At 37.0% G+C, this 21,567-nt stretch overlaps 1 protein-coding gene across 9 annotated transcripts in view; it reads right to left on the bottom strand.

Moving 5' to 3' along the window:
- LOC132200848 (hemicentin-2) overlaps nt 1-21,567 on the bottom strand; it is a 182,593-nt gene that overhangs the window by 26,019 nt on the left and 135,007 nt on the right. For all 9 annotated transcript variants that reach the window (XR_009442208.1, XM_059626598.1, XM_059626592.1 and 6 more), the window contains 2 exons: nt 7,971-8,114; nt 6,915-7,109 (listed from right to left, as the gene is read on the bottom strand). Coding sequence is in view for 8 of the 9 variants with exons in the window: in XM_059626598.1 (XP_059482581.1) it covers nt 6,915-7,109; nt 7,971-8,114 (339 nt within the window). In the remaining variant the exon portion in view is untranslated. The remainder of the gene's footprint in view (nt 1-6,914; nt 7,110-7,970; nt 8,115-21,567) is intronic.

The following is a 21,567-nucleotide window of genomic DNA, read 5'->3' as shown; positions in this document are numbered from 1 at the left end:
GCACCATTTCCGCCGAAAATAGCAGAAACAACTGCACAAGAGGGAAATAATAATAAAACACACATTGCCAGGCACGGAATGAGGCTGCATAATATGTTATTGATCAGCGCCGGCGGTCCATCGGCCGGGCCAGAAACTTGCTGGCTAAACTGATTACAAACTCGACACGGTGTAAAACGACCTTAACCGCTAATTTGCATGCCTCTGCTTTTTTATTTAATGAACGGTCTCTCAGAGGAGGAGAAGAAGGGCCGGTGCTGCGCTTTGTTGGCGAAAAATTACACCGAAAGAAGGAACAAAAGGGAAAAGAAGTCTCCTGGCGCAAACAAAAGTGTATCTCTCTCGCTCTTTCCATTCAGAGTGGTTATGAACGCAGAAAACTAGCCTCGTGCATATCAAAGGGCGGGAGTGTTGCTCTCTGGATATATTTTTATTAAGCACAATACACCGAAACTCGACGGCGGCCCTGGCCTTTGTTTCGCTGCTCTCGACTTGTAATGCGCCCTTACATTTCAAGTTCGCTCCGTGTTTTTTCTGCTCGGCGCCATTGTCAGGGGAAAAGAAGAGGCGCGGCGCACAACATATAATCAGAATAAACACACAAAGCGAACCGGCGCAGTTTTCTCTTTCTCTCTCTGTGTCCAAATTAAATTAGAAAAACGGCCGCGCGTGCATTATTATACGTGATGTAGCCGTCAGGTAAAAAGACGAAATGTGTTTGCGAAAAATATATTTTACAAACACACACACTCGCTGCGGGATAAACAAAGTTTGCATGCGCACGTGATGCTCTCTGTCGTTATTTTCTCTGTGTTCGGAAAGTGCGCGTTTGCTCGCGGTCGTAATTATTATTAATGAGCTCACGCTGTTGTGCACAAACATTCGAAGGGAAATTTGTTCTCTCTCTTCGAGCACAAAGCACATTTGCATATTCGGATTTGCACGTTCTGTCGCATTCGGAAATGGGCGGATGTGCCCTGGAATAAAACGATCCGCCACCGGGGTAAACAACTTTGAGTGATATTATTGGCCTCAAATTGGAGTCAAACGCGAGGGTAATAATTTTTGATGTGTGTTTGTATTGTAAAAGGCGCAGGCTAATTAACGCTGCTTTGATGTTGGTCACTTTTGAAGTAAAATTCTCCTGAAATTTGATTGAAAATTATAAAAAAGAATTTATACATGTCTCTATGCTTTTTCGATGTGATTTAATTAGAAAAATGAATGTAAAGATGGTTTTTTGATATTTATAAATTTTTATAATTTATTTTTATTTATTAAACAATATTCAAATATATTTATCCGAATCAATGGACATAAGAAGTCTGTTTCCCTTGAAAAGATCAAGAAGAGTCAAATTAATTTTAATCACAAAATGTGTTGTGTTAAGTAATTTTTATATAAATACATCCTTTATGAAAGATCAATTGACAAAAATTGTTAAAAATTCTGAAAATATTTTAAATTAAATTTAAAGTTAAATTTGGTGCAAAATTTTTTTTAATAAAATTTATAGCTGTTTATATTTTTAAGGATTTAAAAAAAGTAAAATATAAAAAAGCATTGGCGTCAAACTTCCTAAAAATCAATTAACTGCTGCAATTAGCAACAATTTATAACTAAAATTATAAAAGCTACCGTTAAGTTGCTGTAAAATGTCTCAAAATAGTTAAAACTAAATAGTTACTAAATATTGAAATTTTAAGAGAGTTGCATTTTGAATCAGATTGACACAAATCTTGCAAAGAGTTATTGGCATCAAAGACAATGCCAGGGTGTTATTTAAGAAAACATATTTTTTTTGCAGTTTTGAATAAAAAATGAATGGAAAGAATTTAATTGTAAAATATTAAATATCCTCTTGACATAATTATTTATTTTCATTCCAATTTCAAAAAAAATTTGAAAGAAAAATGTCGTTAAAAATTTGATTTTGTACTCATTTTTGTCAAATTGATTTCACAGAGCTCGTGAATAATGGCTGCAGCCGAAACATGAAGAGCAGGATATTGTTTTTTCTTTGAAAACAAAAAAAACTCTCAAAACCCATTGAGGAAAAGCCAATTTCCTCAATTAATTGAAATTAAAATCATCATGTATCAACCCTCGATTGTGAAATTCTACTACAAAAATAATAATAATTTATGTTCTATAAAAAATTTATGATTATTTTAACTAACACGTCCCTTGTTAAGTAAATCAACTGCATGAAAATCGCCTATAGCCAAAAAACAATCAGCCAAATAAATTCCATGCATCGATGCAATTTGTTAAATTTATTTTTGCAACAGGAAAGTGTCATCGCCGCGAGGTGGCGCGGTTGAATTAATTAATAACGTCGGTATTGAGCGGCGAAACGTGCGAAACAAACATGTATGTTAACGCTGTGTAAAATTTATGAACACCACGGCCGTTTTTTTTATTTTTGTCGAGCGCAGCGAGCGTGTGGTTTGACGCAAACACAACAAAAAAATTCCGCCGTTTTGTCGCCGAAGTACCGCGCGGCTGAATTATTCACAATTATATACAAAAGAGTTTGTGTTTCAATAATTGACGTTTGCAAGAGCGAAAAACATCACTTTTTATGTATCGACAACGCGGCGGACGAGTGAGTGGGCGCATGAATAATTTATAAATCATCATTCGGAAATGGATCGGAAACACACTCTGGTGCATACTTGTTGGAACAAACTGCACACGGTCGGTTCGTGCTTGCGGCTCATTGTGCGCAGCCACTCGCAAAATTTAAATGCACCCAAATGAGTTCAAACTGATTTCGCGCTCGTGAAACAAAAGTGCCTCGTTCGCGTCGAATGTGTTCGAGCGCTGTTTATTATTTTGGAATGTATAATTTTGAGCCTTTCATCCTTTATTGCAGAGAACAATTGATTCCTTTTATTTACTAACTTCGATTGTTTTTCATTGTTTATTTGCACAGAGTCATGGATAATTCAAATAACAGACATTAAAAAAAATCGATGCAGAAAAATATAGTATTTAAAACAAAATTCATCTCCTCAATTTGAGGATGAGCTGCATGTCGTAACGTTTAAATGAGTTAAAAAAGCAAAAATAGTGTTAACATCGCAGGTAAAATGACACAGTTACATAATGACCTTATTAATTTATTTAAAGACGCGATTAAATAAATTAATAATTCGCGGTAATAATGACATTGTGAGATGTTTCAAGTACAACGGAAATGGTACTGAAATGAAGTAAACAACCACCGGGATGTCGGACTTTGTATGCAAGGGCACAGGACGACCGACCGCGCGGCAAGAGGACGCAACAACAGGAAATATGTTGCCAATAAATATCCCGAGCGCAAGGAATCGGGGCCTCACTTCTATTCTCCTCTCTGTCAGTTACGCGGTGTTAACTGTTTTTGTAATTGTAAGACTTCGGTTTTATTCACAGGACTTACCGGCGAATCTATTGAGAAAGAGAATTTAATTACTTGAGATTTTTAAGTAAAGTAAAAATTCTAACAATAGTGAACAATAACAAAATTTACTTTTTATTTGAAGATATTGAAACTCGCGGAGATGATCATGGGAATAAAGAGGTTGGGTCTTTCCTCGTTGCGGAAATTGCTTTTATTCAGAAAAAATGGCTCTACCAGTTTCTGTCAGGAACTGCGACTCCATTAAAAGAAAAATACACAAAAATCAGAAAAAATTGAAATTGAATTTGTTAATTTTAAGATTTAAATTTTTATAAATTAAAATGTTGTACTTTTTCAATTTTGCTGTTTTTTTGTATGATTCTTGTTCATGAAATAGGGTCGCAGATCGAGACCGAAACTGGTAAAGCCACTTGTTTTTGATTAAAAATAATTTTTGCAAAGGCCCTTCATTTCCTCAATTTACTTTGCTTGTTTAAAATTGTGCAATTTTGGGAAAACATGATCGGGGCTATTTTTTAACACAGAATCCATCTTATAAATTTATTAAAATCGTGCACCTCAAGATAAGAAATCAGGATCTTAAAGAAATATTTGTGCTTCGCAGGTTGCATACTTCCCATTGGAAAATAAATTTGTTAGAAGGAAAATGATCTGAAATTAAACTCAATAAAAACAGCAAAATAATACAAGTTTAAAAAATAATTGAAATACGAACACATAAAGCTGCAATAATAATAATAATAACGCGTTTTTCCCAGCTCTGTTTATGAAACTACTTTTGTATTTTTATTTTTGCTTCTGCTTTTTTTATGAATTGAGCAATTTTTTCCATGTGAAAATAGTAGACTGTAAAAACTAAAATTAAATCAATTTCGGTGAGTTCATTAAAAATTAATTAAAAAGGGAACCAATAAATTCACCCAATTTAATTTAAAAAAGCTATTTTTCTTTGATAATTACATAAATTTTTGTTGTTCAAACTTTTAACCAATTTTCAGCAAACCCGGTGAAAAAGTGAAAATCCTGTTTCAAGAAAGCTCCGGCAACCACTTCTTAGAAAGCGAGATTGAAGTGTTACGTTTGCAGTCATTACAAGGCGGCGGCGTGTCTTACAGCGAAAGTTTTGCGTCACTTTCGCAAATGCGGCGAAACAAGGCGCACCTTGTGTTCCTAGCTTTTCCTGTCCCGTTGTTGGCCACCCCTTTAAAAACGCGCACCCTAGCCGGGCTAGCGCAAACCGAGCGAGGTTTGTGGCGGCGGCGGCAGCTGCTCAGCCCTCGCCCGGCTGCTCAGTATTCAAGACTCGGCTGCTCGAAAGTGGGTTACTTTATCGCACCGGTCGGCCGAGTGTTGAGCATTTCTGGGTCCATATCTGGACGCGGGATGCGGGCGCGCTCAAATAATTATCTCCCTCTCAACACGTGGGAATACAACGCATAAATAAGGCTGCCCCAAATTACATCAGGGGTGCATCCGACTGCGAAAACGCACCCTCAGCTGATGGTGCACACAATCAGCATGCGTGTGCTCTCGTGACCCCTCTTCCTCGGGCAATTACTCGTCCACTCCCGTTCTGCTGATTCACGCCCGGGATTGGACGGCGCCATTAATTTGGGGGTGCAAAATGTGCTGACCTTTGGTGATTCAAAGCCAAAATAAAATTGTAATCTGGTTTTGAATATTTTCAAAATGAAAGAAAATCTAGGTATTTTATCTAGATAAAGTAAATCATAGAGAAAAACCAATTCGTTAATTCAATTGGAATAAAATTGAGTCATAAAATAATTTTATTTTTTAAAATATTATTCTACGCAGAACATAGTTTAACGCTAGCTCAAATTTGTCCTCTGACAATGAGTGTTTAATTTAATCCTAAATATTTAATTATTTGAAAATATTATTCATTAGTTAATATTTGATTTCTTTTCCCCCCTGCAAAATATACTGAACTTGTTAGCTCGGTTAATATATAATGAAAAGAATATAATCCGTAAAATGGTGAATTATATTTTCTATTCAATGAACATCATTCAGGTTTTACGTTATTAAAAGAAAAATAAAAACCAACGATCAACGCATGGACCAGGAGTAATAAGTGTTTGCCTTTATATATAACTATGTGATTTATGCAGAGGTTATTTGAATATATAAGAATTTTGGGAAATAAAATATTTAATACTGTAATTAGTATATTGCTTTAAAAAAAAAGTACAAATAATATAACAAAATCATGCATAGTAAAAAAAAACTAAATTATAAATTTAATTATATTTTAAATTTAATTTAAAATTTAAAATTATAAAATATAGAAGAAAACAAAAAATATTTATGCTTATATTATATTAATTATTTAGTAAACTTGTAATTTAAATTTTAATGTTCTTTTAACAAAAATTCTGACGTTTTCTGCTTAAGATTCCTCAAAATAGAAACAGAGTTACCTGGGATTTGGCTCTTTTCAGCTTTTACGAAAAAAATTAACCCCCGGACGAGTGGCTTCTTGAGAGGGGAGCGAAATTTAGTTCAACCGTGAAACTTCACCGTCAAAAAGTTGGAGCGAAATTTTCGTTTGAAGCACTCGAAAGCAAACATTCCGAGTCGGTGACGCCGAGCTGCGTCTTCTTATCAGCGCGCAAAACTTGAATCGCAGAATAAATACGCCGAAAAGGATCCGGAAATTTGCGAGATTTGTCCAAACATTTAGCTGCAGCAGCACTTTGCAGCGTCCCTGGGGCATTGATTAGAGAGCTCGGGTGCGCTAATTAGAGGGAATCTCGTGAAATTCCGCTCGGAGGTGATTTTATTAAAGGTCACGTAGGCAGCGGAAACAATGCCCTTCGCTCCATTAATCCCGGACAATGGCAATTAATGCGTCTGGTGCGCAGACAGATGGAGAAGAGAGGCGTGAAAATATTGTCTTGAATATTTCAAAAGTCAAGGAATTAGGAAAGAAATTCCGCAATTCTTAATTTCGGAAGCCGCAAGAGATTCTTCTGACAAAGTTCTCCTCTTTTGTCTTAATTTCGAGAGTCTTAAAAACGCGGGCGAAGTTTTTATTTCCCGTGCTCCATTCTTTCCTCGGCATAATTATCATAATCAGCGCGCGTTTGCCCCGGAATGACGCGCCTCTGCCCTTTTCCCTCGCCCAGAGACTTGAGTAATATTTAAAGAAGCGTTTTCTTTTATGGCCGTGTTATTCTGCCTAGCCCGTGGCAAAAAAAAAAAACTACTCTTTCGCAAACATAAAGCTCGGCTCCTTTTAGTCCCGCTAAAATATTATTTGTCTTATCTGCCTTTGTAGTACCTCCGCACGTGGATTCAGGATTTTTTGCACTTTTCTCAAAAGCGTCTTCCTTTTTTTATATTTCCTTCCTTTTCATCCGCCGACTTTATCTCGCGCCAATATATCACGCTCGGACCGCCGCTTTCGCTCTCAATAAACATTTCCAGCACTCAAGTCGAAGAGCGGCGGCGAAAGCAGAAAATGAATGTGAAAGGTACTCACATCTGACGTCCAGTTTGACGTCCACGTCTAACGACTTCTCCGGGTACAAGTCGTGCACGGCCACGCAGCGCAAGTTGCGACCGTGGTGCCTCTTGACGACGGCCAGGTCGAGGACGGAACTTGTCGACCACGTCTTCGGGTTGTCCTGCTCGCGGACGGACGTTTGGTTGCCCGTGTCTGACAAAGGCTCGTCTCCTAAAATATTGTAAAAAAAAAAAATGATAAAATTTAAGATATTTTGGAAATTTTTCCATAGAAACAATAGAAAATCTACAAATTGCATTAAATGTGCATTTTTCTCAAATTTTTAACCATTATTTTGTTTCAATTAATTAAATGAATTGAATCAACATAGTTTTTTAAATAATTAGATAAGTAAAATTTGAAATTTCATTGATGGATTCATGAATTATCAAATATATCAACGATATTGATGCAGTAAATTAGACCTTGGCGTGAGATGAGTTAAAATATACATTTGAAACAGTTCAAATTTACTGTCACATAATTTAAGAGTAAAATAAGCTTTAAATTTCAAATATTCATAATGTTTTCTGCTAATAATTTCCCACATAATAAGCAATGCCACTGTAACATTACAATTTCAATTTTCACGAATATTTAAATTTAAACTGGCAATTTTTGTATTTATATTTAATTTCAAAACAATTCTTATTCATATTAAAAAAATTCCACCAAAAAAGTCACTTATATTTGAAAAATAAAAAGGAAAATTATATAATTTAATATAAATTAAATAAATTAAATATTTAAAAAAATTCAAATAACACTTAAATTATAAAAATGAAGCTTAAAAATAACAAATAGGGTTTTTTATTTTGTAAATATTTATAATTTAAATAAAAAATAGAATAAAAAATGATTTCTGTTTAAAGATTGGCATATAAAATAACCATTCTAATCCTCGGAAAAGTCGTTTTTAACAGCCTGTGTGGAGAAGGCTTTTGAGCAAAATAGAAATATGATATCAAGAGATATAAAAGTTTCGCGAACATGTACATCCGGTTCATCCCATATACGTATTTTTGCACTCACCGAGTTTCCACTTGAGCTTGGCTGGAGGATTGCCGTAGCGGCTAATGCAGCGTAAGGAAGCTCTCTCACCAGATTTGGCACTCACGTTCTGTCCGGGCGCCATTTGCGTTGCATTATACTCGATTCTGGGCCTCTGCGGAGCAACTGGAACAGAAATAAAATTTTATAAATAACTCGCTCTCCATATCAGGGAAAATCGAGCGGAACGACATTTGATGGAAAAGTGACGCATTTATCGACGAGAGAGTTTAATTCAATTCGGGCGTGTTTATTCAAAACGGGTTCGACAAAATTGACGCCCGCGGCGCGTTTGCTTTGCGGATTAATTAAATTAAAGCGAACCAGTAAATAACAAGCGTCGGTTTCGGTGACACGGTTTTAAAACGGCTAATTCTGCGTGTCTGGTGGGCCGAGCCGAATTTAATTTGCGGGCGGACGAAATCCGTCACGGCTTAAATGCGAAATTCCTGTCGCGCTGACTTTTAATAACGGATCGAAATTGCACGATCTGTTTGAAATTAGTGTCAATACAAATATAAATGCAAATTGTGTGAAACAGACGGAGCAGCAAAAAGCACCAGAGATAAAGAATGAATAAGAAATTTAGTCCCCAGAATTGGCGCAATGCACAAAGTATAAAATCGCTGCCAGCTCCATTTCAATAAATTCTACTTGTGTGCAATAAAATTCAAATCACTGCCGTATAATCCAACTTTGTGATGTATATTAGGACCACATTATTTGCCATCGGGTATTTGATTAAAAACCGTCAACCGGAGAGAAGCAACAGTCGATAAACGGAATCGAATTTCATTTCATCGGTGATATTGGATTCTCGTTTTCGAGCATCGGGAAAAAAAGGAGCATCAATTTGCTTGCGGTTAATTTTCCGGACAGCGGCTGTCGACGTCATTATTCAGCAAACGACACACGTGGCGGCGACGATGCTGACAAGCGCGCCCCTTTTGTTTCAGGAAAAATGAGGCCCAAACTGAAAAACAATACCCGTTTTGAAATTGGGAAATATGAGAAGGGAAAGCGAGATGATTTTGTTCACTCTCCATTTCCCGCGTCTTTAATACTTCTTTCTCGGAGGAGGAAAAGATGAGAAAGAAAGAAAAGAACGTGCGCAATTTTCCATCAGGAGTCCTTTTTCCGGGGTAAAAATAAGTGAGAGGGAAAAGGACACCCGAAGGAAGGTGGCCGAGAATGAATGCACGGCAATCAAAACTACGGAAGATGTGATTGGAAAGCCGAGTAAATCGTCGCTGCACCTGCCGAGTTCTCTCGACTCGGCAGACAGGAAAAGTAAAATTTAATTAAACCGCTGTCCCCCTGCAGACCTGCAACATTTGGGAAATAGAGAAAAAGGAGGACGGATTTTTTTTCTTCTTCTTTTGGCGAGGCCGCTCGAGCACGAGAGAAAAGAAACGACTACCGAGACCGTCTCTGCCACTTTTTGCATATTTAAAGAGCTTCTCCGCCGAGGAAGAGGAAGAAAAGAAGGATGACATGAATATGCATTAACTACGCGAGTGCGTAATTAAGGCGAGTTGATGTGGTAATTAACTCTACTTATTCACCCGCGCAACTCAATCATGCAATGTGCCTCGCGGAGTCACGCTCGCTCGAGTGAAAGGCGGACTAATTTTTTTTTTCATCTTTCCCTTTGTGGCGAAATCTGCTGCTCTCCGCACCGCCGCAAAACAAAAGCTCAGCGTGCGGGACGGTTGTTTCGCACAATTGCGCGGACAATGGGATGCGAGGCATTTTAACTGACGGCGAGCTAAATTTAGCAACGAGACCGTAATTTGACTTGCTGCCTGCCTGGAAACATGACACACACACACACGTTTACCGCTGTTTCGCGCAAAAATGGTTGCTTGTGTACACCAAAATAAATGTTATATAAATGCTATTTACATCATAATAAATTAAAAATAACAATTTAATTTTTCTCTGGTTTTTATACATTTTTAATTTATAAAAATTTTATTTTATAATTATTTTAGTTTTAATTTATATTTTTAAATTATTTAATTTACTTTAAAGGAGTCAAGCTGCCAAAATACACTATACATTCAATAATATTTTGTAGGCATGGAAGTTTTCATAACAAATCTAATTATAAATAAATATCTCAACCTACAGACATAATTTATGATTATTATTCATTAAATTGAAATTGATTGCCTGTTTCCATATCTCGTTTGCAATTGAAGCAAAATTAGAATTAATGCGATAAATAGGAAATTAAATTTTCTGTAAAACAATTTTTTTCTAAAATTTTACTGAAATTAATTGTTGATTAATTGAAGCACAAAGCTGACCATAAATGTGTCTATTAACATCAACTCACTTTTTTTTTTAAATAATCAAATTCCTAATCATCAAATTTAAATTGAGATAAATAATGATAAAGGCCTCCTTATTGACATAGTCAAACAATGTCTCTACAACAATAGGAGCCATTTTATCAGTTATTGGAAAGACTTGATCAAACTTTGTCAATAAATTAATAAATTCCTTAATTCTTATTATTTTATTTCACATAAAAAAACTCTCTCTAAACAAATTTAGCAAACTAAAATTTTCGAGTCAAAGTTGAAGCCCTCGTGGTGGTTGTGTCAACAAACCGCTCGTTTCAACTGTCCACTGGGCACACAATCAAGCGCGGCAAATCCAGGCAACCTGAGGCTCTCTAATGTAATTACGCGGCAAATTCGGCCTTATTGTTTACAGCGGTCGTGTGCGTGCCGAGTAAAAACGGAAAAGTAACGAGCCGAGAGGAGAGAGATGCGGCCTGAAAGACCCGGTCGGACGTGACGTGAGTTCGCACACCTGAAAAAAAAATACGATGTGCACAAAAAGAAAGAAAGTTTGTGACAGCATTTTCCCATTCAGCGTGTAATGCGCTTCGGCGAGAAGGAACGACATTTCTCGCACCCCCTCTAGAGAATCCTCAGAACATTTCCTTTGGTTTCCTCCTCGCAGCGAGAATGTCGCATTTCGACGCACAATTCAAAGCGATAAAACCCATTATTCACTCGGTTTGATGACACAAACAAATTAGCTGCCACGCGCCGGCTGCATATTAATTTACGGCCCTGAGAGATCCAAGTAATTATTTCCAGTTAGTTTTATTTCAAGCGGTGAGATTTTAATTATTTGAAAGGCCACACGATCCTTTGGGAATTGAGAGCATGCAACACTGCCACGGTCTCCGGATTAATTAGCCGGAGGCGGCCGAGTGCTTTTTACACGCGTCGGGAAATTTTAATTTTGAACACACACACGAGTGTGCGGTTTGCTTTGGCTTTTACACGCTCTTTGTTTTGACATCAATTAATTTTTCAGCCATCAATTACGGAGGGGGTGACAGTGCGGCGTATAAAAATTGGCGACGCCGTTTTGCAGTCATTAATCTTCAAATTTTCGACCCGCCGGCTTATAATTTGATGTACACAGCAAAATCAACCTAATGGATTCTGATTTCATCCCCGTGTGCGAAAGTTGGCCGCTTTCGGGCACGAAGATTAATACATCTGCAGTGCCTTTGTTGTTTTAGTTTTTTTTTTTTGAACAAATGACTGTTCCAAGTTGTGCACCGCCCAGATTGCCACGCTCAAGTTGCAAATTGCCGAGCGTCCCGGTTAGGCAATTTGTTGGTCATGCATGCTCCACTGGTTGTCTACCTGCACAGCCGCCCGCCATTAGTTTGTTGCTGCGCCGCCGAGAGTCGGGAAATCAAGATTTTTCTCCTCCGGCACGTCCGAATAAGAAACGGCAATTCAAGAAAAAGAGCGGAAAAATTTTAATTTGGTCTCGCCTCAACGACTCGCTCCTCACATGAAAGAAAAAAGTAAACTTTGTTATAAAAAAAAAGAAAGAAAAATAATATTCTAATCCGCAAAACTTCAACCCTCGCCTGTGCAAGCGTGTTTGAGTTCCTTCGAGTGTTATGTCAAGTCGGGCAGAATTTTTTGTACACATTTCCATACCACGACTCTCTCTCTCTCTCTTTTATGTAAACTTTCGAGGCAAAATAATGCGGCAAGCTGGAGGGAATAAAATCGATTATGGTAAAAATCAGCAGCATTAAAGGCCAGCCGGCTGCTCATAAGTGTGTTTGCCATTCATTCGAGAATTCGCTGTCGACGCGCTTGCAAAAGAAAACACACTGCAAGACTCGAATTTTACGACTTGGGGCTTTCGAGTAAAAATTTCATTGCTCTTTTACTGCTTCGGAATGGAACAACAGGCGGGCGCGTAGACCCATAGCCAGCATTATTATAATAATAACAAGCGTATTACGGACCGAGTTAGAGCAGAAGTTCCGACTCGTGTCGTCGTATTAAGGCACTTAAGGAGGTAACGACTGACTAAAGAGCTTCCGTTTAAATATGACTGCTGGAGAAACAAGAAGTTTTAATTAGAAGTAAACGCTGCGAATCGAAAGTCTGTAAAGGGGATAGCGCCGCCGATTCCGTTGACATCTAATTACCCTCTAAACCGGTTTCATTGGAACGATTCACGTTAGGGCTCTTAACCGATCCGGAACGGGTTAGTTAAACTGGCATGAGAGCTAATTAGTCGAGCTCACTTTATTAATCGCACAGGGAGGAATTTATCTCTTGCATAAAAATGAAATAAAATTTGAAAACTGATGTTAAATTTTGAATAAAGCAGCCCAAAATGATTTGAAAATTCATGGAAATGAAGAAGAGATCAGGCTTTTCCTCGTTGTGAAAATTGTTTATATTAAAAACAAAAACAAATGGCTCTACCACTTTCGGTCACGGTCTGCGATCATATATGTCATGAGCAAGTAAAATACAAAAAAAATCAGAAAAACTGAAAAAAAAAGATTAAAATATTAAAACTAGCAAGTTGAAACTTACAAGATCGACTTTGTTAGTATTAAAATTTCAATTTTTTGTTAATTTTTTTTTTCAATTTTGCTGAATTTTTGTATTTTTCTTGCTCATGAAATAGGGTCACAGATCGTGACCGAAACTAATGAAAGTAATTTTGTTTAGGAATAATAAAAACAATTTTTGCAACAAGGAAAAGCCATGATCATCTCCTTGAGTGTCAATTTCTTTTCAAACAAATTTAGAAAGTTTAATTAAATTTAGGGAAAATCGGATTTTAATAAATATTTTTCGTATCTTTTTCTCCGCCTGCTTATTTTATAATATGAAATTTGAATTTTATCATGTCAAAATTCTCCCCATGGAAGTTTTAGAGTTTTAATTGATATTTAATCCGCTGCAATAAGCCCAGACCAATTCCAAATTTCCACTTCTAATTAACTTTTAAAGTTTGAGGTCTCCCCCTTCGGAAGCTAATGAAATTTAACTTGAATCTGGCAAGCAAGTGGCTCTGATGCTTTTTTGCAGTCGACAGAGCAATCTAATCTGGCGGCGAGATTGATTCCGAGCAAGTTGACAAGGTGATTAATGCAATTGAGGGGCGGCTGGATTTTGTTATATTGCATAAAGCAATAAATGATAAATGACTTTCGGCTGCGCGGCAAACATCGCCGCCCCACTTGGTCCAGACGCCGCCGAGATGGATGTTTACCTCTTGAGGGGGTGGGGGGAGCGAAAGAAGCTCTCGATGTCAATCAGAAAAGGCCCTTGGCCAAGTCATTTAGATGTCAATATTACATTTCCTCTCCATCTTCTTCATCTCTCCCACCATACTTTGGTTCTCTCTTTTTACGTTGTTGGCCGCAAATGGATTCTGAAACGTATGCCGCGTTTTCTCTCCGGTGCGAATGGCAATTTTACCCGCACACACAGAGACCGATCCCGGGGCCTCGCCCGAGGAACTCGGCATGCATGAAATCGTCTCGCAGCTTGTTAGTTGCTCGGCTACCTGCCCTAGCTTCTCTTTCGTGGTAATTTTATCCCGCTGCACCCGCCGGCGCCTTGGATTTAATTAACGAAATTTATTTTTCCGCGTCTTTCTGCTTCCCTGCCTGAAGTAGTGCGAGTCCCTGTGTTTAATTCGTCGGTCATACCCGGCAGGCACATCATGATGCCTCAACGAAAGCCGGCGCGAGTTGAATTCGTGAAAAGACTAAACTATTGTCTGCGGTGGAAGGAAGAAAAGAAGACTTTCCCGCTCCTTATTATTTTGCTCCACGCCCCGTGCGTCCGTCTTCAGGGGAATCGGCAGCCAAATCGAGTTTCGCCAACTTTGCTGCGAAATTTCGTTGCGCTCAAATATTTGAGTTGCGTTAATTTGCGTTTTATTGCTTTATTAATGAGGCGGATATTTTTTCACCGTTGAATTGAAAACTTCTCTGTTTGCCAATGTTGAATTATCATGTGAAAATTTTTAATTTCTTTACAATTGCTGTCTTCAGAAATTTCCTGTTTGAATTTTCCCCAATTAGAAGTTGTTCAAATAGTCGCAAATTAATATTTATCTTCGGTAAAACTCCAATTTCTTATGAAAAAATCCAGATATTTTAGAAGCAAATGTTTAATTTACTCTTCTGCCGAAAAATGGCCGCATCAATTTCGTTCAAATTTACATTAAAATTGGGAAGAAAATTGTGGCGACGAAAAAATTGGGCTAATAAGAATAAAAAACAATGGACAACCATAAAATATTCTTTGAGAATTTAAATTAAAAAAAACCACTTGAAGCGGGAAATAATTAGTAACTTTTGACAAAACGCCTTTTACGTGGAATTAAACGAGATACTGAGACAAAACCAGTGTAAAAAAGCTAGAAAATTCTTGTTTTAATATAAAAAATATTAATTGAGGGTGAAAATTTCCCAAAATCACTGAAAAATAAAATAAAACATGCATCTGCGTCTTATTCGTTTCCCTTCTCTCTTTTCGAGTAAAGAAAACTTCCAGTTTTGCGCGTTTATTTTCTTTCAACATTCAACAATTACCATTTTTCTCCAATGTACTGTGCGAAAAGTGCCCTTCTCCAGATTCATTATGTAAAAAGCCGGTCCAATTAATTTGGAGCTCCTTCCTTCCTCTCTCTCTCTCTCTCGCTCCATCTGCCCCTTCCTTTGCCATTAGTTTTTCTCTCTCTGGCTTTCCCTCCGGTGCGGCTTCGAGTAATTAAACGGCCGGATCTCTGACTGTGTAGTTTCAACCTCGGCTGATCGACACGCTTTACATTTTTCATGCAGCGTTGCTGTTCATTTTTCAAGCGCGGGCGTGTAATCAGCGGGCGGGCACGTCCCCCGGCCGGCCGGCGCTCTCGCTCGTCTTTCATAAAAATGATGGATTGATAATATACGGACGGGCCGGCGTGCGATGCACACAATGCCTTATTGTCAGCGCTGCATGCTTGCAGTTGAGCAGCCATCGCCGGCCTGACGTGATAAATACGAACGAACAAACGGGCGATGCTTGGCACGCTAATCGCCGGCCATTTCACGTGCATTTGCACAAACTAAATGGTCCGGCGGAGGAAAAAATAGGGTTGAAAAAGGAGGGTATCGAGATGAATCGAGCGGCCGAGTGAACAGGAATGGCCTCATTTTGTCATTTTTGTACACCATTTTTATAGAACAACACAACATTTTTGCTTCTAAATTCACAATAATAATTCAATGTGAAAGAAAAAATTATTAACATAATAATTATTTAAAAAAAATGTTAATATTTTATTTTATCTATAACTTATAATATTATTTGTAATAATTAATTTTTTTTAAATTATTTTAATTTTAAATGCACTTTTGTATAGCAAAAATAATTTATAACATTTAGAATCAAATATTAAATACAAATATTCCAATTTTAATATTTTTTTTATCTATAACTTATAATATTATTTGTAATAATTATTTTTTTTAAATTATTTTAATTTTAAATGCACTTTTGTATTGCAAAAATAATTTGTAGCATTTAGAATCAAATATTAAATACAAATATTCCAATTTTAATATTTTTTTTTTATCTATAACTTATAATATTATTTGTAATAATTATTTTTTTTAAATTATTTTAATTTTAAATGCACTTTTGTATAGCAAAAATAATTTATAACATTTAGAATCAAATATTAAATACAAATATTCCAAAGTTAAAAATAAATTACGTAAATTATTATATATAAATATTTACAAACTTTGTACTCATCAATAATATTTTTACAAATGAATAAATTCATTAGGCGATTGTTGTACGCTGTATGTAGGGTAAATTTATATTAGATTATATCTTAAAAACATGTAAAAGTTCAAGTAATTTAAAATGAAATTACAAAAGAAATTCATTACCACGTAATTACATCGTTTTAGGTGTAGCCGTGAAAATATTTAAATTTTATTTTCAGAATTTTCAGATGTGGATTTTGTTTTGCAGTAATGGCTTTATCGATTCGAAAGCACGACAAAAGGAAATGAAACGCGGCGCAACATTAACAGAAGTACCTCGGAATGGTGGAAGCAAACCGAGGAGAGAGATCAAATTAAATCCCGTTCTCCAAAGGCAAGGAGGGAAATCTGACGTGCGAAATCCGAGTCGTGTGCCGGTGGCACCAGAGTAGGCTTGTGACAGAGCAGGATAAAAAGCGAATGCTTAGCTTTTACTCTGCGCCAGAGAGAGAGAGAGAAGAGCAGTTCATGGTTGTGTGATGACGTTTTCCCATGGCCGCAATTTCAATCGCGTTAGCAGCCCGGCCTGGCCGCTCCCCTAATGGAACTCATCCCTCATATCACCCATCAGTGGTCGGCGCGCTTTTTTTTTCGCTCCACCGCAGTTATAAATGTGTTGATAACAACAAGCAGGCCGGCGTTGTTCGTTTTTTGGTCGATGGACTGCAAATCCAGAGGCAGCAGATTTGTCGCTTTTTAATCGAAGTGCCCCCTTTAAAATCCGTGTCACTCTTTTTGCGCCCCTTAGAAAGCTCTTCGGAGGCACCACCGGATTATTCCTTTTTGCTTGTTAGCAATTTCGACTCGAGTAAAATCAAAAGGCGGGCAAAAACACGCCGCTTTCAATTCGGTCTTGTTAAAATTGAGGGGCGGGGGTTCGACGTGTTTAATCACTCGGAGCACCACTTTTTGCTCTTTTAATGAGCACTAAATCTGTCCGTGTGTTTAATGGGATAATACGCGCGGCAATAATTTGAATGAAGAGGTCTCTCTCGTCATAATAATATGTGTGAGCGCTGCTCTGGAAATGAAAATTTTCACGAGCGCATTTAATGACATCTGTTAAAGCGTTAATTAAATTTATACTGCGCCCAACGAGGCAGCGGTGCCCTAATTTTGGTTCAGGAAAATGGAAATCATTTTAAAGGAATTTTGTTAGTATTTAGTGGTATAAATTAGTTTCACAGTAATTGCAATTTTTCTTTGTGTTATTTACTTGTTACTGCAGGAACTAATTTTTATTCAAGGTAGTCATTAAATTAATTTAAAAAAACAAAAAACATTTTCAGTGAGTATTAATCCGATGAAAAATTATTGCAAAGAATACTAATTATTGATTGTTAAAAATGGTCAGAATAAATAAGTATTTGGTTGATTAGACTACTTGTGAAGGTTGCAGATTCAAATTCTTGGCTGATACTATTCCACGCCACGTATTAAAGCTAAAGTTGCAATTATTGAATTATTATCAGCCAACCTAATTTGTATTAGAACAATTTGAATATAATAATTTATATAATGTATAATAATATCGGATTATGAATTTATGTTTCACTATGCATTTCGTGCGAACTAAAACATTAGAATTTATTCTATCTAGTTTTGTGATCATAATGCGCCATAAGATAAATATTTTGTATATTTTTGTTCTAAACTGAACATTATTATTGTTGTTAATTTATCAGTTATAGTTGTTCTTGGAAGCAGATAGTAAATTAAACTTATTAAAAACGATTAAAAACATAAAATCGGAAATATAATTTAATTTAAAATAAATAACAAAAAAGTTTATCAAATTCATAAACACATAATAATTATATAAAATAACAATGAATTTAAAAAGCATGGATAATTTTAAAAGAAATTTAAATATTTTCTTTTTATAATTTTCACAGTTTCCTATCCTCAATAGTCATCAGATTTGCATTATTTGCGAGTTTGCAAAGCGGTGCATCGATTAAAAAGAATAAAATTAATATTTATCATGGTGAATGAAATGAATAATGGTTTTCATCAAAAACTAAGTCAACCGAGGCTCACTGCGGCAGATGGGGTCTTTTTGATCTCAGAAGTTTTAGCAAAATTCTTGCTTGTGGTGGTGCCGTTTTGTCCAACAATTCCTTTTCTTAAATAATTTTTTTCAACAATTGAATGTGGACAAATAAACAACAATAATAATCAATACTAAAGAGTCTCTCCGAAACAGGATGGAGGCAGCTTTGCAGATCGAATTGATTAACCCCTTAACTAAGCTTATGCATTTAAGACGCGGCGAAAGGAAGGCCTTTGAGAGCGCGCGGATCACCTACGCTTCGGCTGAAGTTCAAAGTTGCGTGCTGTGTTTGCGTTGAACCCGGGGCCGGTTGTTCTCGCTCTCTCTCTCGTGATGACGCATACTTGGAATTTTTGTGTTTGCCTTGCACCTTCCGCGCTGCCAAGACCCTTGTGTGCGCACGGGTGATGACGCGGGATATTCAAATGAATTTATGCTGCCTCCGCTTATAAAAAATGCACGCGGCGCGCTGTCTGTTTGAGAGGCGTCACATGGCGCCGCCGCCGCTTTTTGCCAAATTTCATCAACGGAGCTAGGCGCCGTGCCGCCGCAAAACAAGCAGCGCGTTGCATGTTATTATTTCCGAAATTCTCGGCTGCCTACCTAGAGAGCTCAAGTTCACCTCCGAAATGAGATTTTGCGCGACGCGAAATTTAGGCCGCGGAGGTAAATTTGAGGTTTCCAAAATATGCGTTGGAAACTGTCACGTGAATTTTCCACCAAATTTGATTCAAAAAGACAAAATCTGAAAAGGGATGCCTCAAATTTTCACAACCAATTTAATTAAAATGTGCAAAATTTATAGAAGGAAGTGCTCTTCTTTCAAATGACATTAATTTCGTAATTAAAAAATATTATCAATTTTATTTTATATTTTTTTGTATTATTATTGTTGTTTATTTGTCCAAATCGTTATTTCACATTGTTCAAAATCAAATGTGGAAAACAATTTATTTGAAAATAAAGGAATTGTTGGACAAAATGGCACCAACACTTGCAAGAATTTTGCTAAAACTATTGAGATGTTATTGATTTTGTATTTTCTGAAAAAAGCATTGGAAATTTATAATTCCTGCGCGTGTTCCGCTAACGATTACTGTTAGGTGAGTCCAAATATTGACCATCTCCGTCTTCTCGGAAAAAATGTGTCAGGAAATCTATTACGGGAAGAGTAAATCAATTTCCTTCAAACACAAACAGCTCGTGCCGGTGCATTTTGCGCGCGGCGGAAAATTGTTTCAAACTGGTCTAGTCGTGTGCAATAAATAATTCACCTCATCAGACACAGAGACTGTCTGATCAATTACCTCATCACTCTCTTTTCAACAAGAAAATCCGTACACATCAGACAGCCAAATTGCTTTGCGCAATAACGAGAGCGGAATCGATAATTTAGCTGCTCTGGAAAGAGGGATTTGTGTGTTCCTATGCACTCGAAATGCATAATATATGGCAGAGGCCACAGCCGTGCGATCGACCCCGGTGCATTTCAATAAGTGTGCATTGTGCACATGCACTTGCCTCTCGGAAGGAATTATAAAGCTAAATAATAATGGTATCGCATACCGAGCAGCGAACGAGGCGCAGGTGCTTGCCCGCTTAAGGCAATGGCTTAATTCCAGGCCAGCCAGGCACGGATCGTACCTGACTTGAATTTGAATCAAAGTGGATCGGTGAACTTTGCAAGTGATTTAGAGATGGAGCAGTCAATAGATTTTAAATAAGTGATATTCACACAAATCATTGAAATTGAACGCCAGATGTTGTTGAAGAAAAAATAGTTCTTAAGCTGCTGACAATGAATTGAAGTTTAATTTTGGGGAAATAAAAATATTATTATTAAAATTTGATACAAAAATTCAATTTCAGCGGGATTACAATAAAAAATCTCAAATTTTGGCCAATTATCAGATTTTGGTTTAAATAAAGGCACCAATTTTAAATATATTATGGTATTTATGGTGATATCAATATTGATTGCTTAAATTTAAGTAAGAAAAATAATAATTTTGCTTTTAATTTGCTGATGAACTTTCAATTAGCGAAATCATAATCCTAGTCATGTTCAGTGTGTTGCCGTTTTGTCTTTATTTTTGAGCTTGAAATGGAAAAATTAATTTTTTGGAAACAGAAATTCAAATCTGTTTTAAAAATAATTAAAAGTTGGAATTTGGATATTTAAATTCGTTTTCCGAACATTTGTTTTCTGAATCCATGCTAAAATTTCTTTAAAACTTAATATTTTATGGCAAAAATAATTCTATTTAATTGATGTCATTAAACTTTAAAGCAATTAATTAGTATAACACGATCTTCTCTCCAGTGGATATGGTAAAAAATTCCAGCATCATCCAACTTTATTGCATCATGAGCAGAAATGTTCACCGATTGAAATGCAAATTTCAAAATGAGAAAAGCTCACCAGTCTGCCCCTTTTGACTTGCGTTCGTTCTTTACCTTAATGCAAATTGGAATCAGCAACTAGAAGCGCATGCACATTTCCCATAACGCGCGCTCACGCTAATAACAATAATGCACTCCTTGCAGGCGCATTAGAATCGAATTACGGCGAAATTATTATCGAGAAAGCAGCTCATGAATGTTTCATGCAGAGTAAAGGAGAGAATTATTTTCTCTCTGCGAAAGTTGTGACAATTCACAAATGGCAGGGCAGAGGTCCAGCAAAAACACGGAGAAGGCCAAGTGGAGGGAAACGCCACGCTTGGTTTGCCCGAAAAACTTGGCGGTCGAAAACTTTGCCGGGCCTTTCTGATTTTCCGCCCGGAGAAGATGGAAAAGCTTTGTGTTTTGTTGCCGAGAAAGAAAGACGTACACAGACAGAAAGAGTAGAAAACCAATTGTGCCAATTTGCCAGCGGCGAAAATTCTCTCTTTCTCTCTCGGCGGCTAATTTAATTGGCGGGCTGCGGAATTGGCGAGAGAGAGAGATGAAATTGTGCCACAATTAAAACAAACGGGCGGGCAGATCCTCTTTAATATTATTAAGCGCCGGATTTTTCCTCCTTGCCGCTCCGCAACTTAAGTCGACCACTTACGATGCCGTTTGTTTTTAAGAGGATCACAACTTTTAACAAGATTCTTTCGCAGCGCGCCGCGCACACACAAAAGATCAAACGACGCGAAAAGCAAGCGAAAGGGAAAATCCTCTCAGGCAATGTAACGACCTGTTCTACAAATAGTTATTTCTCAAATCTAGAAGTTCGTCTTACTTTGAATTTTGATGCCCCCGGCTCGAAAATGGGCCTATAAAAGTGGAGATTGACGCCGAATTCAGGTCTCGGGATTTGGCCAATACGGAACGTGCAGGCGAAATGAGAAAAACAAACGCGCCCTCTATGGCATGCATGATGGCATATAAAATTGGATCATAAAAAAGTCGGC

The sequence above is a fragment of the Neocloeon triangulifer genome, unplaced genomic scaffold (assembly GCF_031216515.1).
Source record: "Neocloeon triangulifer isolate White Clay Creek 2 clone unplaced genomic scaffold, ASM3121651v1 ptg000014l, whole genome shotgun sequence".
Classification (NCBI taxonomy): domain Eukaryota; kingdom Metazoa; phylum Arthropoda; class Insecta; order Ephemeroptera; family Baetidae; genus Neocloeon; species Neocloeon triangulifer.
Note: the sequence above shows the minus strand (reverse complement) of the source record. Positions and strands in the feature narration are given on the sequence as shown.